This window comes from Bombus terrestris, chromosome 12 (genome assembly GCF_910591885.1).
Source record: "Bombus terrestris chromosome 12, iyBomTerr1.2, whole genome shotgun sequence".
NCBI lineage: Eukaryota > Metazoa > Arthropoda > Insecta > Hymenoptera > Apidae > Bombus > Bombus terrestris.
Window position 1 is genome coordinate 2,394,088 of NC_063280.1, and position 25,345 is coordinate 2,419,432.

General features: G+C 34.7%; 3 protein-coding genes and 1 non-coding gene across 4 annotated transcripts; all 4 read right to left on the reverse strand.

Moving 5' to 3' along the window:
- Positions 1-1,759: 1,759 nt before the first annotated feature.
- On the reverse strand, positions 1,760-3,144 carry LOC100646873. Its single transcript, XR_007225909.1, has 2 exons — positions 2,520-3,144; positions 1,760-1,923 (listed from the first exon to the last, which is right to left on the reverse strand). It is a non-coding gene; the product is annotated as an uncharacterized LOC100646873 (transcript).
- A 2,939-nt stretch (positions 3,145-6,083) lies between these two features.
- LOC105666328 lies at positions 6,084-12,395 on the reverse strand. Its single transcript, XM_012314652.3, has 3 exons — positions 12,336-12,395; positions 9,592-9,658; positions 6,084-7,935 (listed from the first exon to the last, which is right to left on the reverse strand). Exons 1-3 carry the CDS (start codon positions 12,351-12,353, stop codon positions 6,281-6,283), a joined length of 1,740 nt encoding a protein of 579 aa, XP_012170042.2. The 5' UTR covers positions 12,354-12,395; the 3' UTR covers positions 6,084-6,280.
- A 651-nt stretch (positions 12,396-13,046) lies between these two features.
- LOC100646992 lies at positions 13,047-15,792 on the reverse strand. The gene is made up of 3 exons (XM_003399441.3): positions 15,665-15,792; positions 14,038-14,134; positions 13,047-13,347 (listed from the first exon to the last, which is right to left on the reverse strand). Exons 1-3 carry the CDS (start codon positions 15,677-15,679, stop codon positions 13,103-13,105), a joined length of 357 nt encoding a protein of 118 aa, XP_003399489.1. The 5' UTR covers positions 15,680-15,792; the 3' UTR covers positions 13,047-13,102.
- A 1,971-nt stretch (positions 15,793-17,763) lies between these two features.
- LOC105666329 lies at positions 17,764-25,095 on the reverse strand. Its single transcript, XM_048410980.1, has one exon. The coding sequence runs from the start codon at positions 25,093-25,095 to the stop codon at positions 17,764-17,766; it is 7,332 nt and encodes a 2,443-aa protein (XP_048266937.1).
- Positions 25,096-25,345: the final 250 nt, after the last annotated feature.

Here is a 25,345-nt window from a genome sequence, read left to right on the forward strand (position 1 = left end):
TGGAGGACTTGATATATAAAATATAGCTTTAAAAAAGTCGAAGAAATTATGTAGGTCCGACCATTCATCTGACATTAGAAGGCCATGCATATATACCTTGAGACTAAAAATACTTTTAAGCCGTAACAATTAATTCTTCTTTATCTATCACTGATCTTTCAAATAAAATAGTACCCTAAACCCTAATGACTTTAACGTTGGGTATGTTCACCTACGAAATTCTAATTTGTGCGACGATATCGTTCCGAAACTTCTGTATATTGTGTGAATTAATTGCAACAAAGCTATCCGTGAATAATATTAAACGCACTTTCCAACTTCTCTACTAAAATTAAAGTATACTTTTCTAATATTACTATTCGAAGTTTTTCAAACGAGTATCGTAACGTTCCGTAATATCATGCAGAACATCGGAATCCATACATATGAATATCGCATTAGTATCTAATTTCCAAGACAAAGATACCGACTAAACTTCGTGGAATTTTATTTCGATGTTTTCAAAATATTCGACCATCTTAAATTATATTGGTTTATTCTCCGATATCAGATAGAATGTGACAGACACAAAAGTGTCATATTTCTCACTTTTTGTGTCTGTCAAATTCTCTGCTGCATTTTCGTGATTCATGATCAGTCGCCAGTTCATGATTCAATATTATGAAACTTTATGAAATCGCTTAATGTCCTTCATCATGCAATGAATTTTAAGTTTAAGTATTTGTTCAATTTTGTAACTGCTTTCTTTTGTAACTGTAACCTTCTTTTTTCAAGGAATTCGTTTTCATTTTAGTAATGAATGTTATGATTAGAAGTTGGTTTTTAGAGTTTCACGAAATGCACTGTAATATTTATTACAAATATATATATGTATTCTTATTGTTATTAAAGTTTCGTCTTCCTTCTTCTTGTCCATTTGCAGAAGTGATCGTAAGCAAACGTAATGATACTGATATGTAAAAAAATTATATTAAATGATACTTTCATGAAACGATCAAACAAGTAGGTTTACAATTTTATTATTATTATTCGTAAAGAACTGTGTAACAGAAAAGGTTTATGTAAGGCTCTATGATAAGATATTCCAGACACGACAATCTTACTGAAATCTACGTTTTATTTCTTTCAATTGCAGAACATTTTTAACGACGATGAAAGTATAAAATTTAATCAACTACAGTTCAAATCGCTTACTTGACAAATATCTTCGTCATTGCTTTAGCAGTAACTAGAATTTCGAGAATATTATTTAATAGAAAATAAATGCAGTTTGCAGTAAAGCTTGTTGTATAAAAGAAGATTTCAATTATAAAATTGGCGGATGTACGAGGATAGATCGGTTTTAAAATATTTCTTCCTTGGGTATCGTGGTATCCAAACAGTCGTCTTTTTGATTAATGATAGCCATAGTGACCGAATCCGTGACCATAACCATAATAGGGGTAGCCTAAGGGGAAAAGCAGATTAGGATGACAGGGTAACGTCGATGAATGTTTTGTTCATTTTATGATATATAATTCTACTCGTGAATGTGCAACGTCGATGAATATTTTGTCCATTTTACAATAATTGTTAGATAGGATCTCAAGCAATAATCAAATAAAAATTTAACAAAATTTACTTTATAGTATAGTTGGAAATATAAAATCTCACATGATATAACATTTAATGGAATGCCAATTAAAGCTTACAAAAAATTCATTGACGTTGAAAGCACTTCTTTCGCGTTCTAAATTTTCTCATGCATTCTGTACTCTTACCATAATGTCCGAATCCGTGTCCATATCCGTAGAACGGATATCTGTAGCTATAAATATAAGGATAATATCCGCCGTAGTATCCACCTAAGTATCCTGGTTTCGCAGCGACGATGCTAATAATGACAGCCAGCAGCAGGACTGTGTACTAGAAAGAAACATCATCCTAAAAATGTGCATAAATATACATGCATTATATACATGCATAATAAATGCCACAAATCTCATATATTGTTCAATTCTACGAAATTATATTTCTAAAAAATTCGTTTATACACTAACATATTCCTTTACACTTGTTTGCCCGTGTATTTTTTCCCCATGTAATACCTCCTTTTAAGTTTACGATGTTCTCCAGAAATAACTTCTTAAATACCATAAAAAATTCTCAGTATGAAAGACGAGTCACATAACCTGTATATATTATAAGATATATAAATTATTTACGTCTCGTCGCCTTATGAAGGAAAAAAAGGAATACTCCAAACAAAATTTGAATAAAAATTTCTCCCGTCGAAATAGAATATAGAAAACCATCTATACTTGCAGTATTCAGTGATTGCATATTATTTTCAAAATAAAATAAAACGTGTTTTCACGTGGATAACGCTATTCACAAATCAAATTTATCAACATTTTCCAACATTTCATAACTTTAGTACTAGAATACACTATTAGTGTGTGATTTTTCAAAAATTAAATTATCTTTAATGGAATTGATCAATTTATTTCATTGCTGGGCATAATGATTTCTTTACTCACAAGTTTCAAGCAAGCCATTCTCTATCAGCTGACACACCTGTTATCTCCTCAAGGAATTGCACTAATTTTTCCGATCTGTCAGTAGTGTACCACTGTCCGTTCAACGTTGGTCTCCGTTTCTTTTATAACAAAGGCAAGTTCCGCCACGGCCCCCATCAGCAATTTTCCCAGCCTTCGTATTGGCTTCCCTCTGTTAACACTAATAGCAAAGACTGGTATTGTTACTCTGGGATTATGCGAATGCAACACGTCATTATGAAAGAGAGACGATGCAACAACGGTGTTTCGGGGTGGTCAACCGTGTGCACGCCCTGTGAACAGTGCCTTGACATCCAAATTTGCCGAGGAATCTACGCTTTTCGTCTGAGAAACCTTCCATTAAATTTCCCAATGCCTCTTACGTACTTGGAAAGAAGAATGCGTTACCCAGAAGAACGTTGTCATGATATTTGTATTGTAAATTCCGTGGACCCGCTAAATTAGTTGGTCCTCCGCGACAAGAATGGGTTTACTTATTATTCGAGACCTGAACTGGTGACTCGATTTGGAAAATTTAATTTCTTTTTGGAAATCTCATGCATTTGCAAAGCAAGAATATAACGTGATTAGAAGCGAATCATGTATTTCGAATTGACATATGACAGTTGAAATTACCGTGTTCGTGTCGATCTCAATTTTAATAGTGAGAATTTCTATTCTCCGTGTCATTCTTGTGATGAATTACACGGTCTATTGTGTCACTTTGTAATCAACGTAGTTCCTAAAATAACTTTAACGCTAGAATTCTACCTATCTGACTAAGATATGCTAATGAAGCTGAGAATAAAACTAAGGATAAAGCGTAGAAATTAAAACTTGGAATAAAACTTCTAAAGTATAAAATTGAGGGAATCAACGTAAAAAGTATACGAGGAAATACGCTATGCATAGGAAATTATTATGCATAGCTTTATTGTGTCTTTAGCATATTGTGTCTTAAAAATCTTAAATCTTAAATCTCAGAAAGCTTAAAAATCATTGAGTTCCCCATAAGAGCTGCAAATTCATAAAATTACTATGAAAAATTATCAGTTGGTAATTCTAACGTTCAGAAGATAAATAGTCAGAACTGTGTACGAATCAATAATTAATATTTACCTAATCATCTTCTAATAATAGATAGTAGAAGTTATTGAATAAAACAAGATTGTCAACTAGTCTTTTCTACGCTGTTGAATAATTTAATTATTACTCGAGTAAGGGCAATGTGTACACGAATGTACGATGCGACGAAAGGAGATACAATCGTGGATATCGTGATCGAGACTGAAAGAAGAAAAGTTATGGGTTGTGTAACAGGAGCGTGGAAGAGGGGAACACATTACAAAATAGTGAAATTACACGGTATGGGTTGCGGGACGAAATCGAGAAAAAAAATGATCGTTGCGACACACATGGAACCGAGGATGCGTCTGTCATTAATTGCAGTTAATGTGCGATACTTGTAAGCCTCATTGAGCGTAACGTTGCCCAACTGGATCTTCGTTGAATCAGATATTCTGGTGCTCGCACGAATGTATATGAATTCTTCTCGTTCCTTTCTTTTCTTCCATCTTTTTTTTTTTTTTTTTTAATTATTCAGCGAATCCTTTCGATGGACTGGACGAATCGGTAAAGTATATAATATAATCGAAATGATATTAAACTGTATTGAAATTCATCGACGACTCAAGGAAATGCGCAGCACATCTTCTATAACATAATCGCGTAATTGATATATGCAATGAATAATCATTTCGTTTCTCTGGAAAAGAATTGCGTGACTTCACGATTCGATGCTGCATTTCTTTATGTCGAATGTTTCGTTTATCGCGTGCAATTATTGCATATGCATCAGACATATCACGTATTCCGATAGTGTTTTGCTGCTTGATTTATCGATCCATTTAATTATATAACTTTATGCACAAATTGTAACCAACAGGTTTGGTTTGGTTGAGCATTTGCAGTCGTGACTCGTAATCTTTACAATTGATCAAGTAGAAACCTGCTCGAATGACCAACATGCATACATATATATATATATATACACGTAAAATCAGTTTCGTTATTGAGCGATATTAAACTATTGCCAGCGATATTATTGCTAATTTGCATGATATATAATCACGCCTCGCCTTAATCATCGCGTCAAAAACATTCAGAATCTAATTCCGTCAGTTACGTGATCCTTTTTTCTTGTTTTCACGATAAATACTTCCCCAGAATCTATGATCGGCAATATCGTGAACGATGAAGGATTTTCCGCGTATTACGTATCACGATTTGTTCACCTTGAAGGGAAAACAATATATCAATTTTATTGCGTTGTTACCATTCTGGAACCAAATGATCCTTTGGAGGACAATCAGGATTCGACTGATCCTTCTGAACGGATAATTATCACTTTATCTCTTACCTTTGATCACTAGATTAAGGATGCTTACACAAATTTTTATGGATACAATTGATAGACATTTCCAATCTAAATAAAGATTTACTTCATCCATTAAATATAATAAATTTGATATTTTATATATTTTTCTATATCATATTTCATTCTCTACGTTTTTACATTTATACATTTCCCATACATATTATAAATGTCGAGTTCTTAATTGCATCGTGTCATCTTTAATGATCGATTGATAGGTCACATTTGCGTATGTAAGAGATCTTTACGAAGGTCACGAAAATTATTAGACCGTAATAGTTGGCATGCGTGATGGGCACGGCGTGTAATTGCAGGATAAGGCCAACTAGAGCTATGGGAACTTTTTTGTATATCATAAGTATGGGAACGTTTCGTTGAGCAATGCCAAGTTACGGCACGTGTCGTCGGATTAGTCGTCAGATAAATTGTCAATTAAGTCGTCGGGACACCTTGTTGGACCTCAATTAAATTTTTCCAACGTCCAGGAGGCGACCTGAGAACAGGTCGTAATAATAATCACATTGAAAATTTTCCGCTGCGGTTTCTAATAGAATTCGATGATTCGATGAATGTAAAGTGACTATTTTAATGAATCGCTTAGTAAGTACTTGTTGCAATCATCTAGGACAAAGGATAATATATCTTTAATCATAGAAGGAGTAATCGAATAACGCTTTCGCTATTGCACACCGAAATTCCATTTTTTTCCTTCGCAGAAGTAATAAAATATTTTTGTTATGAAATTGACTCACAGAAATTAATCCAAATAATAAAATTGATATAATAAAACTGACTCAAATAAACTCATTATGAAACTCATAGTGAATTTTGATTGCAATGATGAAAATAAAAATAAAATAATTACGACAATGCACCGGTGAGATTGAAACAATTGAGGGAGCGCATCGTACGTGTCAACAATGTGATAGACACAATTGAGAGAATGTATACGTCACCGATGTTATTAAAAGAATTGGGAGAGGATCAGTAGTAGCGAAAATAATAAGGAAATTACCAAGGAAAGAGAAAATGTCCACAATACTTTAATTAATGATCGATACATACAAATGTTTCTTACATTAAATACATAAATGCTAACATATTACAATAATTAGATCGTGAATTTTTATGTACTTTTCGGTGAAATTCAAAATGTATATAATATACAGATATATATAAAATATGTAAAATAAAATACTCGTCATAATTCTAAAAAAAATCTATATTTAAATTTTATTTCTTTAACTGTACCCATAAAAAAATATACTTTGTATAAAAATCCACAATTTATTGATGATTACAAATTACATCAAGATAATTGATTCAACGATCGATCACTCTCTACTTTATTTCTTTCTTTGGTCATAAGTCCAAACGAAGCGCGCTTCTTATATCCATTTGAAATAAGAGATCGAACCTCTTCCGACTTGCTTTCAGACAACATTTCAGCTTCGCTATTCGGGGCTGACCCAGTTTTATGATTTTCATCAGTAGCCTTCTCCGTTTGTTCAGGTTTCTCAGTTACCGCTGGTCGTTTATAATAAGGATAATATCCACCGAAAGGATAAGAATGAACCAGTGGATAATTACTTGGATAGAAATTCAAATAAGGTACAGGTTTGATTCCTGGAAATAGATAATTGTGGAAGCCAAAACGATAAGGTAATCCATGAAACGGTGCCAAAGGATAGGAGTGAAAATTAAAACCACCATAATAGGGTCCATATGGTGGAAAACCATACGGATATCCACCATACGGAGGATGATATCCGGTAGAATTGACATCACCTTGTACATTTTCTGGTGATGTTATTTGTTCAGGATGTCCTTGATTCTCAGGTGGATTTTGTGGTTCCACGGGTCTTCTTTGTCCATTAAAGTTCGGATAATATGGTTGATTGTAAGGAACATAAGGCCCAAACTTTGAACCATGAAAATAAAACGGATTATAAGGATCATAAGGACTATATGTCCCATTACTACCACCTTGTTCTACATTTCCTCGATAAAAAGACTCGTTAAAAGGGCCAGGGTAAAATCCAGGAAATCCATGATAGAAACCATCGTAATAAGGTTGCTTATGATGAAAACGAGGACTGTAATCGTATCCCCCTATAGCGGTCTGGCCTTGATTCTGGTCATTGATCAATCTAGGCGGGTTACTTTCATCCTGTCCACTACTTGGATTCACAGGTTGATTCTCACCTTCGATGGGCCTATGATGAGAATAGAATCCTGGATATTGATGAAATGGATAATAAGGACCAGTAAAGGGACTGTGGTAATTTAAGTTAAACGGCTTACGAGTTATTCGAGCGATCTGAGTATTCTCGTTTTCATCGTTTGGGTTAAGCCCTTCGGTTGTTGAAGATTCCTGAGAATTAACAGGTGTCTGAGACGATAGATGATGATAATTCGGCTGAGGGTCAAACTGAGCATAGTGATTTGCGTTAGATAATTGATGTATAGGTTCAGATTTGTATCTGAATCCTGGAGGTTGATGGTACTGATTGGAATAATGCAGAGGAGCTGTCTTAATATTTACGTCGATGGAATTATCTTTCGTACCACCATTGACGTCCCCAGGTGTTTCTACGTTCAGTTGGTTGTAAGAAATTCGCGCATCGCGATTCGACGCGAATTCGTAAGGTTTGTACGCTTCTGAATTGTAATATTTCGAGTATTGGGGTGTGTTCGTTAAGAAAGTGTTTTGGAACGTTTGTTTTCCTTCGTTTGAAGAAGATTCACGAGTATATCGCGGATAACGATTGAAAGAAGTATTTGATGAGATTTCGGGGCTCTCTGGCTGAGTACGGCCAATGTCTAAGGAGAATTGTGTTTCCTGGATTCTTTTCAGAAGGTTACTTGATGATTGGTTCGATGGTGGATCCTGGTAATCGTTTAGCAAGGTCGTTGATAGGACCGACGCGATGTTCCTGGCGAAAGACGTCAGCACCTCGGTACCTATTTCGCAACAAAACGATTTAGATGTTATTGGTTCGATATAGTTTTAAAGAATTTCAGAATTTAAATAATAATCTTATTTTTTTATGTTGATTTGACTGGATCTTTTAGCTTTTTTCTAGTTTCCCTTTCTTTTTTATTAATTCGAAATTTTCTGTATAAATACAATCACTTCACATTATTATGTATCTCAACCTTTGCCATTTATATTTTTACATATGTATTGCGTGGATCTTAGGCTTTGAAAAGACAGCTAGTATCTTAGTTAGTGGTTTCGTTAATTTGATATTCAAGCCTGTTACAACACGCTCGAGACAAATTACAATAAAGCAAATGTTCGGGCCAATACAGTATGTTGATGTCACAGCTTACGGATGTAACGATAAACGTCACGATAGTAGATGTGGAAGGCTGAAGTTGGTTATAGCCAGAGGCAAACAGACACCATTTAATGCAAACATGTCCCAAAGAAAAAGTCCCAAAGCCTAAACCAAGCGCAATAAGGAAATCGTGAGTGTGATGAATAGTCGAAAGTAAGGAAGAAAAAATTTGCCCGCGGCAAAATCTGTGTTCCACACGTGTACTACACAATTTACTAGTAAATAATTTTTTAGCGTAATTGTGCCCATGAGGACTAGAAGCATGCAAATTGAATTGAAATAAGAATTGAATAGATAGATACTTATTTTTGAAAGAGTTACTGTACAATAATATTTAAAAAATTTACTTCTGCGTCAAATAGCGTATTTGCAAATAAAAAGTCTGTTTAAATTATTCTGTTTGGATTATTATTATTAAATTAATTATTACAATCGTCATCAATTAAAAGTATTCGAAATGCCACAGAGATTCTAAACAAACAGAAACCAGAAATTTTTATAATAAAAGATAACATTTCATGTACTATATTATTTAACATTTAAATTGGAAATCATAAATTAGTTGTCACGATTTAAAGATATAAAAGAAGTGACTCGTCTGCCACGAGAGGCATCAATGTAGGACGAAGATTGTCATTTATCGTCATAGTTGCGAAAGTGCTCTTTTTAACCTGTCAACGGGGATCCTATTAGTGTTCGCGAACTCACGTGGATAATGCAACGTGCGTGCATCGTTCATGAAGACCAACTGGCATGCATCATATTGGATGTCAATTATACTTTCTCCGTTCGAATACATCTGCTATCGTTTACTTCATACAAGATTGGCCAATTTCGTATATTTACATATACTTACAAAGATCAAAATATGTTTGATTTGTCTTTTTGAATTTCTCCATTGACCATAATAAATCACGATAAAATGAATTATTCGATTTATTAAAGCACTTTTGCATTTTTCCTCAGCAGTAAACAGAGTAATTTAAACAAGCTACTAAGTAATTAAACAAGTTTAAAGATTCGTAAATGTCAAGTGCATTTTATAGCGAACAATTTCAGATATCGGCGCATTTAATACTCAAATAATTTCAATTCTCGACGCAAGATCAAACGATTCTAAATATTATATCAACGCATTTAATAAAATAAAACTGATCTCATTCGTCTCGTAGAATTTTCCTTTCTAAAAATAATCGTCATTGTTCTAAAAGCAGTTCAAGGGTGTGCATAGTGATGTTTAAAAGCGTTTCCCAGAACGGAATAATAATCGACTTACTGAGTCCGCTTTTTGCCGCGTTCACGTTGTCCCGAAGAATCCATAGACTAACGATCACCGCCGTTATCTGCAATGAAAATTAAAATAAAAATAGTCAATGGGAAGAGTGAAGGCTTTCTTTCTCTTTCTAAATGAGGAAAATCTAAGCTTGCCTTTGAACTACGTAACACGGAGCGAGTAATGAGAGGCTCGCGATACCGTACCCAGCAATTTTCTGTAATACGATGTTTTATTTTTCATTATGCAATGGGAGAAGCTACATGCTCAAACCCGAAGATCAACGCACTATTTCATACATGACACACTTGGTTTGCACATGGTATGGCCGATTGTGAAAATTTTGCAAGCAGGCAATCGCGGAGGCGGAAGAACGTCTCTGAATTTCGAAATGTTTTGATACAAGCACTTCTGCTTCAGTTTTCTTTGTATTTAGTTTCTTACACAATTGTAATATTGGCTTTCGATTTAGGATTTTAATTATTTTAAATTTGAGTTCATATACAAATTTTGAATTAAGCTCTGATTTAGTGTTTTAGACAATTATGATGTCGGATTTGGATTAAATTTTTCAACCTGCTCAGATTTGAGTTGAGTAGCAATGTTGTAAATTTGAAATAACTTATGATTTTTTAGTGCATTACGATGTTCGCTATAAACTAATTTTAACTTCAATTTTGATAAATATTTGTAAACATAACCTTTTCATTTTTTGTTTCATTGACCCGTGTCGTTATTTACGAGCAACTATCAAAGTATGACAGGTATTCGTGTTTGTTTACAAAATATAGCACTCTTGCAATAGAAAGTCATCAGTATTTCTCATTTAGTTTTCATGGAACCTGTTATCCACGAGATTGTGACCTATGGCGAACCAATTGATCGTGGCAAACTTGTTGCTTCCTGAAATACCTAGAATTCCAAGAATAAAACTGAGTGAACACGATCGAGAAAATAATCGACCACGGTTATATAACATTAAAATTGCAGTATGAAAGGTGCGGCACGCATGAAAGGAACCAAAGAAAATAGATTGCAATTATTGTATCACTCGTCGCAGTCCGCATAAGGAAATAATTGTGTGAATTGTTACTTATTATTCGCGACTTTTCATATGATCGTAATTATGGACTTATACAACTGCACAGCAGCTTACTAATGCATAGAAATCAGTAGGTACTTTCTAAGTACTAAAAATTCTTTCTTTTCAGAAATATTTTCTCTCTCAAATCAATCTTCAATAACAAATAGTATCTACCAGAGGCTTAATTTTGATTTGATACTATCTGGATAGCTACAAATGTGTATGTGTAAGTATTATATTATATTGATAGCTGATAAATGTAGATATATTATCATCAGTGATCGATTAATTGATTATCGAATGATCTTTACAACGAAAAGTTACACGAAGCCAAGTACATAAATCTGTTCGGCACGTATCAATCGGCAATAAGTAAATCACGTAGAAAGCAAATAAGGAGTTGTATTCCCGTTTCATTCATGGTTTATTCATTCACGAAGTTAATTTCTACAAGCGGCGTACACCACGATCGCAATAAAATACACATGGTCACTCACGATTTATACGTGCCGTAGTCCTTATGAATGGTCACTATCGCGATCTAAAGTTGTACCCGAAGAACGCCCACGTTTCATCTATTTTCTAGCGAAGCTGACATATAAGTTTCCATTGAACAATGGCAACCGATCAATGAACGGTCCGACTGTCGTTCGACACGAATGACAAAGGGATTTTCCAACAGTCGATATGAATCTGTGTCCGTTAATTTAACACACACATTTGTTTTCTTAATTAAACGTCTGGGAAACATAACACAATAAAGCACCTTGTTGACAATCAATGTTTTCTTTTTCCTTCTTTCTATCAGTGACGAATATTTTATGGAATTTATTGCTTTAGATAGATATTCGTTTACAGTTAATTGCATTGACTCCAAGTGGAACGCGTTCTCGGAACATGATGTACATGCATAGTGTCTCATATTGTTCTGTTCGGTTCGTAATTAGCACGATTATGCAACGTCTAATCCTTTCTTCTCGCAAGGACGTGCACTTGCGAATATATTAGTGCGAATCTAACACATAACGTTTGCAGAACGATTCATTAAAATTTATCTGACACGTGTAAATCTGCATCTGTACAGCATCTGTGCACAACACTGTTTGTAGATAGCAATAAATTTTCACAGCTACGCAACAATTACGATTTTGTTGCGACGATTAGAATCAACGGCGACAATTTACATTTTACGGTTACATACTCTGAGATCTGTGAGGTTTGCGTACCCAAACTTCTTTTACTCAATTTAATCGAAAAGTTTCACTGACTTGTTTCAAATTTATTATACTTTATCATCTTCTGTAACTTATATACGATATATCGTGCGGCCATTAATTTTTAATCCTTATTAATGATTTATAATATTCGTTTAAGCAAAGTACCGGTACGATATTTCTTTATATTAAATATATATGATAAGATAATCTGACAGGTTTAACAAACGATAAAGGTGGTGGCATTATGTAAGAAACAATTGGTCGGTGTACATCGTTAGAGGCAAACGAAACGAAAATGTATTTTCTCGATTGACGGTTCAAGAAAGTAGCCGCGTTACCGCATGGTGCATCGATGTAGGACGAATATCATCTTCACAGTTACGAAACAGTTGGTTTTTTTTCTCTCTGTCAACGAGGATCGTATTAGCGTTCATATAGGTACTCACGTGTAGAGGGTAATGCATCGTGCGTGCAGCTCGTGACGACTAACAGGCATACACCGTACCCGATGTCATTTATACTTTCTCTCCATAAACGCTTCTGCCCTAATTCAATTGATATAAGTCCAACCAATTTTGAATATTTCATGCGTAAACGAAATTACGTGTAATTTCTTTACTCGAATTTCTGATAACTAATGCAATCGACAAATGGTCGATCAATTTTGTATATTTCATACGGGAATATCATCATCGAATCTATATAATTAATATACACAGAAATGGTATCAATTGATCGTTTGATGTATCCTTAGAGTTGTAATTTATTATTTAGATTGGGTAATAATATAGTTTATTGTATAATCAGGAAGGAACTAATTTAAAGTAATATTTTGGAATAGAATTACAGTATACGCTACGGAAATACTGATTCACAAGATAGAAAGTTGTCGATCACATCCGAATTATATACTTGTCATATCACTATCGATCTTTTTCATTTGCTACATAGTGATTGAGAGAACGTAATTGAAGGGATACTTACCTTACATGTACTTTTAAGAAACAAGTTGCTAAAGAGGAATAAAGGTATTCTAAACCATTTCTCATATCTTTAATGACACTACCTAAAAAAGTTTCATTTAACTATGATTTTTGAATACACATACATACGATCATACGTGATAATAAATATAATGAAGTTTTTGGAATGTATAATGAAAGTGTCAAAGCTTTTGTACTTTTTATTAGAAATTTTTTATAACTAATGGAATTCAGTATCCTATGTGACTGATCGTGCCAACAACGCCAGGGGCAACGACACCACGAGCATTATAAACTTGTACAGGTTGTGGATGCACGCCTACCAGTCTCGTTGCCCTAAAATTTGGATTGACAACTACCGGTTGTATATTTCCGAATCCATTTAATTGCCGAGCCTGAATGGAATTAAATTGTTGTCTCATGAATCCTGGATACTTTGCCAGCATTCCAGTTACGCTTCCGTAAGGAATGCCTCCTAGAATAAAATAATAATGATTAGTAAATAATGAAAAATAACAATTCGTAAGTAAACATCGTAGTTTTAATAAGTGAATCGAATTAAAATTGGATAAAAAGTTTAATTAATATGGTAATATTAATTATACTTTATCGTATAATTTTTTAATAAGTTAAACAATATTTTTATCCTTCAAGTAGCAATTATACTAACTAACTTTATATTTAACTTAGTTTCATTTTTATATTGATTTAAATCTTATGCGTTCCGAGCGATATAACATGAAGCAGTCGATATCGCCTACGCAGGTGTTGAAATCTCCACTCGGGACATTGAAATCTCTACGATTTCTAAATCACACGCAATAAAAATGTATAATCAGGTCCAATATTTTTATATCCTGTTTTTATAACCTTGCTTAATATGATGGAATTTGTGATCTTCTACTCTGATTCTCAGAAGATAAACTGTTTATAATAAAAGTGAAAGGAATTCGGGCGAAATGTTCTCGAAACGCAGTGTCGTCCTCTGTCGTGATTCAATCGAATGTGAAAACACGTTTGATTACTTTTATTAAATTTGAAGTTAGTTATAACGATAATGTACACATAGAAATAGCAAAATTACAAATTACTCGCAGAGAAACGAAAATTAAGGAAGTTTCTTGAGATTATGTAACGTAAAAGGAAAGTAAGTAGACTGACTTACCATACGCCAATCCGTTCACCATCTCTACGATTCCTGCGCTGTCCGGTGCAACTGTCGATAAGTTCAGCAAACCAACCATAGTTAACAGTAGAATGGTCTGTAAACAATTAATTATTGCCATTTTATAAGCAGACGCTAAAATGAAATGAGAAAATCCTAGTTGCTTCTGCTGGCTAAATCAATGTAATTTTTGAAGCTGAACGTTCTTTATCGCTCTTTTATATGTGATTTCAATCAGATACTGAAGACAAAGAAATTATCTTCCCATATTATTAAACAATATTCAGTTCGTCGATGTAATAGAATTTAGTCAGATATATCAGATTCTCAATTAAGAAATTATTAACAAGGTAAGCCTATTATCCTCGAATTTAATTTCGCGATAGCAAACTTAGGTAATGGCAGTAAACGACAGTCATCGATAGAAAGTATGACATTATTTACATGTTAGTTTTTACCTGGTGATATAAATTAATTATATCGTAAAAAGCAAAGTGTCTTATCGTTACTCGAATATAGAAATCTCGCAAAACGTTAAACAAACATGTTTGAAATATTAACTGTTAGATGTTAAACGTTTTCGCTTTCTCCTGTCATTTTATTTTTGTTAAAAAAAAGAAAGAAAGAAAAGAAGCAGGAACATATATATGCAGCTAAAATACACAGTTTCATTTGGATGCATCGTTTAAGTTTACTTTTATTTCAGCACACGTAGTCGTGTTTTCTGTTTGTCGAATCGTAAAACAAGAACGAAACTCGAGTACAAACTTGAAGATTGAATTATAGGCTCGGCGTAAGGTTACTGTTAGCCAATCCAAGGCCGGGATTTCGTTTCCACTAATTTCGTTATTAGAGAACACTGTAAACGAGAGAATTCGCGTAAAGCAATAATTATGTTTCAACTATTAAAATCTAACAAATAATAGAAAGCAGATATAAATTACACAGTCACGAAATTTGGTTTAAATAATTATCTCGTCTAAATTCACTACAAAATGGATTTGCAAAGTTCATTAAACATGTCTTTAGAATTAGCATTACTGTGAAACATATGGACCTTGGAGAACACAATCACCTCTCTTACGTTAGTCACGCGAGTCATGTTGCTGTGACTATTTTCTCTTTTTCGTTCTAGTTCGAACGCTTATAAAACCCGATTTAATTATCGCGCGAGGAACACCGATTTGACACCATCATATATTTACCGAAATGTTTTATCGCTTCCTTTTCCTTTTATTAATTCAATATTTTGTAAATGATTAGTATACACGAACGTATCTAAAGATTATTAGAAATTAAATTGTAACATTTAATATTTGAAATTTGGAAGAAAAACGAAAATTTTAATGAATAATCATTGCGTTTAGATAAATTTTATTATTTTAAATCTTTTATATCGTTTAACTCTTTTCTGTCAAAAACACTATTATAATAACACTTTATCGCACTTCACTAAGGAAATTGATATTTATATATTCTCATATATGTATAAAAGTCGTCATTTAGAAATAAATGTAATAACTGTATTGTTAAGGAACACCACTCATTTAAGATCCTATTTTTAGATGATTACGAAGTGCTTTCTTATTTATTCTCATGCAAAACGAGCACAAGTGCGACGACGTACCTTCAAAGGAATCATATTGACCTTTTGGTAGTCACTTTGCAAGACAAGAAGGAAACTAAAGCACGAAACTAAAGATCGAATTATATACGGGGCTCGGTCTCGCAGTTGGCCAATCAAAGGCTTGTATTCCCTTTCAGTATCGAGTGTTATTCATCGATACAGGATTTTATTAGAATGCAGTACGTACCTAAATGGAGGATATCGTCCACCTTAACCTTGGTGAACGTCCAGCTACCACTCACGTCGGTCGTGCCAACAGAATAAGGTAAATACTCTGTAATTCGTATTTTTATCAGGGAAAATCTGATTCCGATTGGGAAATATTTGAAAGTTGTTCATTGCGCGTTGCTCACTAAACAAATTGAAAATTGAAAATTTGTTGCCTCATAAAAAATGCCTCATCAAATTTGATTAATTAAATACTAAAGAATAGATGTATTTATATTAATCTTTATACACTCAATTATTGTACTACATATTTCCACTTTTCTGACTGAACAAATTGAAAGTTGTATCACGACAAATAAGTATCGAAATTGATATCTAAATATGGCTAAAGATCTCGTTAATTGAATACTAAAGGATATTTTGATTAATCTTCATACGATCTGTTATTGTATAAGATACTTCTATTTCACGCATTAATTACTAGTAACTAATTACTTCGCCTACATAGTTTCTTAGCCATAACGATATTCAGACCATGAAGTTCGTAGGTGCATTTGATTTAATAAGACGATTATTTTCTATTCATCTAGTAATTAACATAATAGCATGGATCATTATTCTAAACTGCATAATAATCGTTAAGTGCAAGTACATCATTCTTCATCGACGAATCATTCATCACGTCTGCAGTACGATAAACGGAAGAATGATTCAGAAGTTACTTACTAAATTCCATGGAGAAATTGTGACATTCTGTTGTACTGAATTGGATCAAGGATATCCACTTTAGAACAAGGATTGATGTTACGTAATGAGCGCAACAATTTAGATTATAATCAATTGTACAAAGAAATAATTAACATGTTAGTAAAAGGCTAGAAATTCGTTAAAGATTGTTTATGAAGATCTTTCAAGAATTTTTTAAGGTTTCTTTAAGGATGTTTTATGAATTTTCTTAAAATCTTTTATGGAATTTTTTAAAAGAATTCTAAGTGAAAATATTTTATTAATTTTTTTAAAACTTTTTTAAGGATTCTTTAAGGACTTTCCTGTTTTTTGTGCAACGTTCATTTTTATTCAAATAGTCTGATTTATGTACAATGTACATGTAATAGATAAAGAACTAACGATAACAAATATGTAACTTTATTTGTTTATTGTAACTTTTTTAAGGATTCTTTAAGGACTTTCCTGTTTTTTGTGCAACGTTCATTTTTATTCAAATAGTCTGATTTATGTACAATGTACATGTAATAGATAAATAACTAACGATAACAAATATGTAACTTTATTTGTTTAGTAAAAGATTTATAGAATTAATGTCATTATAATTCTAACAAATTTGTTTAAATGTTAGTTAGAATAGTTTAGATTTATTACAGAAAATAGTTTGCAAAGATTTTTTAAAGCGTTCCATCCTGATTTCTTTCTTCACATTTTCTTTGCGCCATCTCTTTTATTCGCCTCTTGCTTTAAACCCAATGAATATGACCGTTCGATTTCCATCATTCCAGCATTATAATTATTTCCTTTTCACAAGTTATTTAAGTCTGAAAACATTGCACAGATAAACGTAATATACTTTTTACCAACTTGCCCTCAAAAACTAGTCTAAAACAAATCGTTTCGTAAGCGACTCATAATCACTAAAATAACTCAAATTCGTTTCGCCTTTCTAAAATACCGTATCACACAAAACTCTCTCAATATGTCAGGTTAATGAAAGAAAATTCTAATGGTAATCTCTAATGAAGCCAACATCATCTTAACGTGTCATTAACATCCTTTCCAAACAATTTCTACTCGTCTACATAAATGTTTCCCAATTATCTCAACAACAGCACGATTTTCAATTTTTCCTTCTTTCCTCTGGACTCTACTAAAAAGACCTTAAAGTACTGGTATAAAATACAAATAAAAAATAAGCATTCTTAAAAATCATAATTCTCCGATATCCAAGAAACAGTAGAAATAATTTCCCTGGAACTTTGTTCGGTCAATTGAAGAGCTCTGTTCTGAGGTATAAAATTCCCATCTGTCTTCAATATGCTTCCAATCTCGTAATCATTATGAGTTTTATCAAAGTTACTCAAGGTCTCTATTCTAGCGTCCTTGAAATCGAACTTTTCATCACTCTTGACAGGAAGAAATATTCTCTTCGATTCCTCTGCTTCCTTATTCTGATTCACGTCAACCAATCTTTCCTCGATAGTTTCGTTCCCTGGATTCTTTCCTTGACCATCGTTCACCTTTTCTAGATGCTCCTGTTTGATAGAACCTTTTACAGATAGTTCTTGATTTCTGTCTTTTTTTGCCGATTCGCTCACTAATTCATTCGTTTGATTCTTCTTTCTGCTTCTGGAATGTTGCTCCGCTGTTCCAGTTTTACTAGAAGTATCTGTCTCGTTGCTAGCTTCGTTGACAGATTTATTCAGGACGTTAGAAATGTAATTCTTCTTCGAATCTTTACTCTTCTGATTTCTCCTTCGAGCAATTTTAGAAGCTGCCGTCGTTGTTGCAACTAAAGAAGTAGATTCGACCGTGGCAACCGTAGTAGAAGAAGGTTTCTGTCTTCGACGAGCTCGATTAGCTTCAGTGGCAGATTTTGTCACAGTTTCGATTGTAGAAATAGCGTTCTTCGATGGCCTTCGTCTTTTCTTGCTTGTCTGCTTCGTGGAATTCTCAATTTCTCGAGGACTCTCGACCACGGTTATTCGAGGCTCAGAATTATCTAAAGTATTCTTCACGAACTCGCTCGAGTTTCTACTTTCAAGCAAGGTATCCATAGAACTATTATCTATCGATCTTTCTCTATTTCTCGTTTTCCTGCTGGGGACTAATGTCACATCTTCAGGAACAATCATTCCTCGGGAAATACCTCTAGATTTATAAGAAGTCATAGATTCTTCTTCTTCGAGTTTTTTTTCCTGTAACGAATCATTCTTCGTTTCTTCCAACGTTCCCTTCTCCTCTGAATTGTCTTCCAGGGTCTTCTTGATCGATCTACTAATTTCTTCTATACTTCTCGATTTGATATTCGTCGATTGTTTGTCCAGAGGTAGCTTAATATTTCTCGAATTATATCTGCTGCTATATTTCATTATTGGCCGATACTCGTTGCTACTTTCTATGTTATCTGAAGTTCTATCTTCTGAAGTATCACTGTCTATTCGACCCCAAAATCGGTATCTTCCACGTGGATAAGTATTCGTTCGATATATCGTAGCAGAAGCTTCCTCTGCTTCTTCCTCATCATCATTAAATTTTCTTAGCAAGCCTTTACGTTTCTCTGCCTCTCTTTTTCTATCTTCTCGTGCTAAACGTTCTCTTCTTTCCCATGGATATTCGTATTCGTAATTCATTTTATCGCGATATCGACTGCGTCTCCGTTTCCGTCGGTCGTCTTTGTCTTTATACCACGGAAAAACATATTCTTCTTTCTCTTCGTTGCTTTCTTGCGTTTCTTCGGAGTTTCCCTTTGGATGAAATCTTTTGTAATTGAAAAATGGAGGGTGGTAGAAGGCTGGTTTGTTTATACGTGGTCCAAGCTGCGAATATTTTTCATCTTCATAGTTCTCTGCTGGAGAAGATGGCCTGGAAGTATATGAGAAAGACGTTCGATCTTCCTCTGATTCGCTTTCTTTCGATGTGACGCTGCTTTCTTCAGAAGATTCTGTACTTGACTGAACTTTCGTCTCTGTCTGTGCTTTCTCCGAAGATTTTTCATTAGAAAAATATGACTGATGAAACGGTTTCGAAGTATCTTCATCCTTTTCTTTTTCAAGTTCTTTTCCCTTCTGTGTTTCATTGAAATTCGTAGAGTCTGAGGTTTTGTTATGCCCATTAGAACTATTAGTAGTATTCAATGAAAATGATTTTTCAAAGTCTTCGTTTGATAATTCTGCAAATTTTGGAGGATCGGTATCCAGGAAGCTTTTCAAATTAAAGAATTCAGTAGAAGTCGACAATTGTGGTTTCTGTGTGGTTGTTGTTACTTCACCTTCGTTCACACTTTCGTAAACTGCATAACCACTTCCTGTTTTATTTGCATCTTCTTCATTTGATTGGTTAATTAGATCATGTTTAAAGTTATTAAAATTTTCAGATTTATTCTGGTAATCGTCTTTAGTACTATTGCTTATATATTCCACTTCGCGGTTTTCTTTCACAATTTCTTGACTGTCGAGTTCATTGACTTTATCCGTGGTCGTCACAGTCTCTGTCCAATTAATTTTATTAGTCAAGTCCAACAAAGAACTCTCTGTAGTGGTTAATGTTGGGTTTGAAGGGTTCTTTCTTGTAATATAATTATACCTTGGCTCGTTTCGTCTCTTGTCTTCTTCCACCATAGTTTTATTCACAAATTTGCCAACATTCCAAAGATCACCTTTTGGTTTCGAGTACCTTATCCTGTCTTTAATCGTGTACACAACTTTTTGAGATTCTTCCTCTTCGTGATCTTCTTTATTATTCGAAGAATTAATCGTTACACTTTTCGGAATCTTCGATTTTCTCTTTGTATCGAACGTTTTTGGAAGTTTGGTGGAAGTCATTGAATTTTCTTGAGTAGAAGAATCTTTGTCGTTCTCAATCGTCGAATTTTCCAAGTTTCTTAGTTGATAATCGCTTTCCTTCCATTTCAAGAACCCATTTCCTATTTTGTCTTCTTTCTTTTCTGCCGATTGTGAGCCCAATTCAATGGAAGCAACTAATAATTTTCTTTCACGACTAGAGTTCAAGTCACCCTTCAGATCCCGTTTATAAATGCGGACTTTTCGACGACGTTTCACAGTTCTAATCCCAATTACAGGTTTCTGCACCGGCTGAACCCTTAATCGACTTTTCTGTGGAACTCTAATTCTCTTGTACACACCTTGTCTGTACCTATTCTGATATTTAGGCATCGGTCCTTTAATATTAATTCTCATATCACTCGGACGATCCATAATATCTATCGACACACTATTCTTCTCTTTCTCTCTTTTCCTGTAACTGGTCGAATTTGTACTAGAATTTGTTTTAACATCATCCACCGTATCATCCATTAAAGTAATTTCGTCTGAAGCTGGTATCGTTGTTGTCTCACGAACCTGATAAGAATTCGCTAAATTCTTTATGGTACCCATAACGTCCTCATAAACCTGACTCTGATATGGTGTACTATCTGAAAGCTTTATCGAGGATATTTCACTGGCAGATGTGACAGGACGTCTCTCAATTTTCTGTGGCCTTTTAGAACTTTTCGTATACTTACTCCGTGAACTTTGAACTCTATAACTCTCAGGTCTTCTTCTTGTTCTTGGCGTCATTCTTGGATAAATTTTATATCGAATTCGCCTTGCTTTCTGAGCTACGACTGGATTGGAAATGTGTTTTCGAAGTTGTCGATAATTCTCTGGTCTCCTAGAAGATTTCTGTATCACGTAATCATCCTCTTCTTTAGGGAACATCATGATTCTCGAAACGAACTGCTTGCCATTTATTTCAGCTGGCGGAACTGGATCTTCCACTTGTTTCTCTAGAAACAAGGGATTATCGAATGGATTTTCGTCAAAATATTTAGCCTTGAAACAGTCGAGCTTGTCTCCTAATCCTTTAAGACGAGGAAGATTCCCTTCCGGATCTTTATTTCCTACTGGTTCCTCTTTCTCTGGTAATACCTTTAAATTAGGCTCCACCTCGTCACATTGCATATAAGCATCCCTCGAATTGTAAAAGTCCATGGCTCCGTATGTTTTCGTAGGCAATCTCTTAGGATCTACCGCGTATTTTAAAGCAGATGGAGTTGGCATCTTTTCGTTATTGTAAAATGGATATTTTTCTATATTTATGGTAGCTTCTGTGGTAGCAATACTTTCATCAGCATGATCTTCCTCGGTTAGTTCTTCCACGTAATCGAACTCTGGAACTTCGACATCAACGTCAATCTGTTCTTCGTTTTCATCATCTTTCCCTTTGTTAATTTCTTTATCGTTATCTTCCTTACTTTCATTCGTTTCTTCGTTAAAACGACTGTTTATTTCCTGGTTTATGACATCCTCAATTATCGTTGGTGCCTCGTCTAATAATTTTGCATGCACTTTTAACTCGTCCTTTATTTTAGAAACTTCTTCATGAACGTCTTTCTTTTCTTCCATTGAATCGATCACTTTTTCTTCTTCTTTCTGCCCATCAGTCACCTGAAATGTTTTATTTAATAATTCTATACGTTGCTTTAATTCTTTCGTCATGTTAGAGTCATCCTTTTTAACATCCTTTCTCTTTCTTATTAAATTAATCACATTTAATTCTCGTTTCTTCCTTCCGGACACTTTAGACGTTTCATCCAATAATTCTTCACGTTCTTTTAATTCATTCCTCGCTTTAAAATCTTTCTTTCCAACGTCCCTCCCCTTCCTGACCAAATAAATCAAACTTCCCTCCTCTTTCTTTCCATCGTCATACCTCGGCGCCCTCAAATTGCTTTTAATATACCTATTCGCATCTATGCTTTCTCTTTCCACGACACGCGACTCTTCTCCCCAATCCTTCCCACAATGTCTCGATTTCTTCTCCTCAAACTGTTTCGCCTGTGACGTATCCAGAACGAGCCCCACTTCCAGGTCGCGTGTCACTTTCTGCAAGCAATTTCTCTCGATCGATGGATTTTTCGCTGCTCGTTCTATTTCACCCCGATTCGACGTGCTATTGTTTACCATCGAGCCTTTCACGATATCGCTTTCGTCATCAACTCCGACAAATCTTTTTTTACGCCTTTTTGCACGAATTCCACGAACCCCGTCGAGATTCGACGCCTGACGAAACGATCTCAGAACGTTTCTGCCCTGCTTCGACCCGTTTCCACCACGACTTACGTAATCCATCGGTTCATTGTGCCAGATTAAATCCTTCTGCGGCGGCGGAGCGCCTCGAATCAAATCGGACGCTGGCTTCGTGTTTCTCTTGCGATTTAGAGGATGTCGTTGCATCTGGGGCAAATCGAAATAAATCCGATACATTTTAGGATTTGTGTATACCTGACGACGTTGTTGAGAAACCGGAATCGAGCTCCAGTCAGACAGCGTGGTGTCGATCTCCGGTTTACTTCGCGGAACAACGTTGTAATAATAATAATCTGGTGTTTTTTGAGGAAGTGGGGGTCTCAGTATGGTTAAGTCTTGTAGATTATTTTCAGTGTTAGACAGAAAAAGATTGTTAGGTTGTAAACTGTTTGGATGTTGAGGATTTCGATACAGACTGTTTGGATGCTGATGTTGAACATTTTTCAGGTTTTTTTCGTTCTTCACGTGCATTAAAACTTTCATGTAATTTTCATTCATTGAGACAGGTTTCTTCGTAGTCGTCATATCGGTCAGTTGTTTGTTTATAATACTCGATGTCGATGATTCCTGATTTGAAGATTGAATGTTAAGATTCGAGGGCTTTTGAGGTTCTTTTGGTTTGTTTCTAATTGTAATTTTATAACGTGGTTTGCGATTGCTCATCGTACTTAACGTTGGATTGAAAAGAGAACTGTCAAAGTTTTGGTTAAATTCTTCGTTACTGTTTAAAATCTTCTGGGAATTCAATAATGAAATTTCTTGATCATTCATAGGAATCTTATCACTATGAGTTTCTAAAAAGGAAGGTGATTCCATTTTTAATTGTTCATTGGAATTAATTGATTGCCACAGTTCGTCCATACTTGCGCTATCCACAGGTAGCAATTCACTACTCTGCCTATTATTTTTTAAATATGCCGAATCCATAGAACTATGGCCAGATTTTATTTCCTGTACGCCTAAGATCTCAGGTTCCAAGATTGAAAACATCGTCGTAGGTTCTTCGTAAACAGAATAAGGTATAAAATTATTCAAATTTCTAATATAGGAAGATTGTGCGAGATTCTGATTCAAAGTCGTTGATTCCGATATCAATGGAAACTCCGTAGTTGTTGATTGATCCTGCCTTGTTTTAAAATAATCCCAGAAGAGTTGACCGTAGCTAACAGTCGTTGGATTCTCCTCAGTGCGTGTAAAATTAATTATATCGACGTTAGGCGAAGATTTACCATCGACTTGTAGTGCCATAACACTCGTAGTATCCTTAGAACGATCCGTAGAAATTATATTCCCATCCATCGACGCTGCAGTAGAATTCTCAATATTTTCAGACGATGACAATTTTCTTCGTTTTTTATCCGTTTTCTTTCTTCTTTCCTTAATTCTGTCATAATTATCACGTGTCTTTGATTCAGACGAGGTTTCCATATCAGTGGTTGTCTGAACTTTCTCCAGTTTACTTATCTCAATCGCTTTCTCCATTTCTTCAGCTTCTCTTTCTAAATCCTCCTGCAGCTTCTCTATTCCCTTTTCAGCAACTAATTTTGGATTTACTAAAACATTATCACTAATTTTGCTCGTTGCACTCGTTTTAGGACGATCACTATCATCTTCATCAAACTCCTTGAACTCCTCGGATTTAATCTTCTTATAGTTTTTATCCTTTGTCTCGTTCTCTTCTTTCTCGTGATCATCATCATAATTATCGTCTCCAGATTTTTCCTTAAGATCCAAATGATCGTGCAACTTCCTGGCGTAACCTTCGTGAAAATCAGCGTCTCTAATATGTCCAGCATGATCATATGCAGAATCTTCGTAGCCTTCTTCCGTATAAACCGTGTTCACTTTCGTATTCTTCACCACTGCTCTTAATCTTGCTGCGTTCTCCTTTTCTTCTTCAGATTCCGCGTTCTCTATAGCTTTCTTTCGAGGCAGCTTCCTCAGTGTATGAGTTTTTCTCACTTGAGCGTACAATTTCGTTGGTACAAATTCTAAGTGAACTTTTTTGTCCTTTGGTGGCTTGGCCCATTCACCTGGAGCAGTGTATTTCGGTTTTGTTGGAACGTTTCTCGGTTTTTCGTGCTCTGAATAAGGAATCGCGTGATCAGCTGGTCCATCAGGCTCTTCTTCTTCGGAAGAAGAATCATCTATAGAAGACTCATTGTCCGTTGGATTCTGGACTCTGTTGTATACACTGGTGTCAGACGATTCTTGATCAAATTCTTTCTGATTTTCTTCTTGAGAAACAGTGGTTGAGATTTGCTCAGTTGTTGATGATTCTGCGAAGAAGAATTCTTCTTTAGAGATGTTGGATTGTGGTTGGATATCATTTGTAGGAGATCCTTTGGTAAATTTTCCTGAACCATGTGAAATATCCGACACTGATTTTCCTTGAGACCCGAAAACCGACACCAGTAACAACATTAACAACACTTGATTCATTGCGCTATTGTGAGCTTGCCATTGCACTTGAGCAAATATAAGTCAATTAATTTGCGTAATCCTTGTCTATCCACAATACTATATCAAGTGAAACATGGAATTGTTGGTTGAGAAGTTTAACATCACTTTATTTCAGTCAGATAACTACTACAGTCAGTATCACTTTATTGCAGTCAGACAAATTTGAATAATATCCACGTGATACGATAAATGAAACGAACTATCTTGTAACACGGTAGGTTTACAAGTT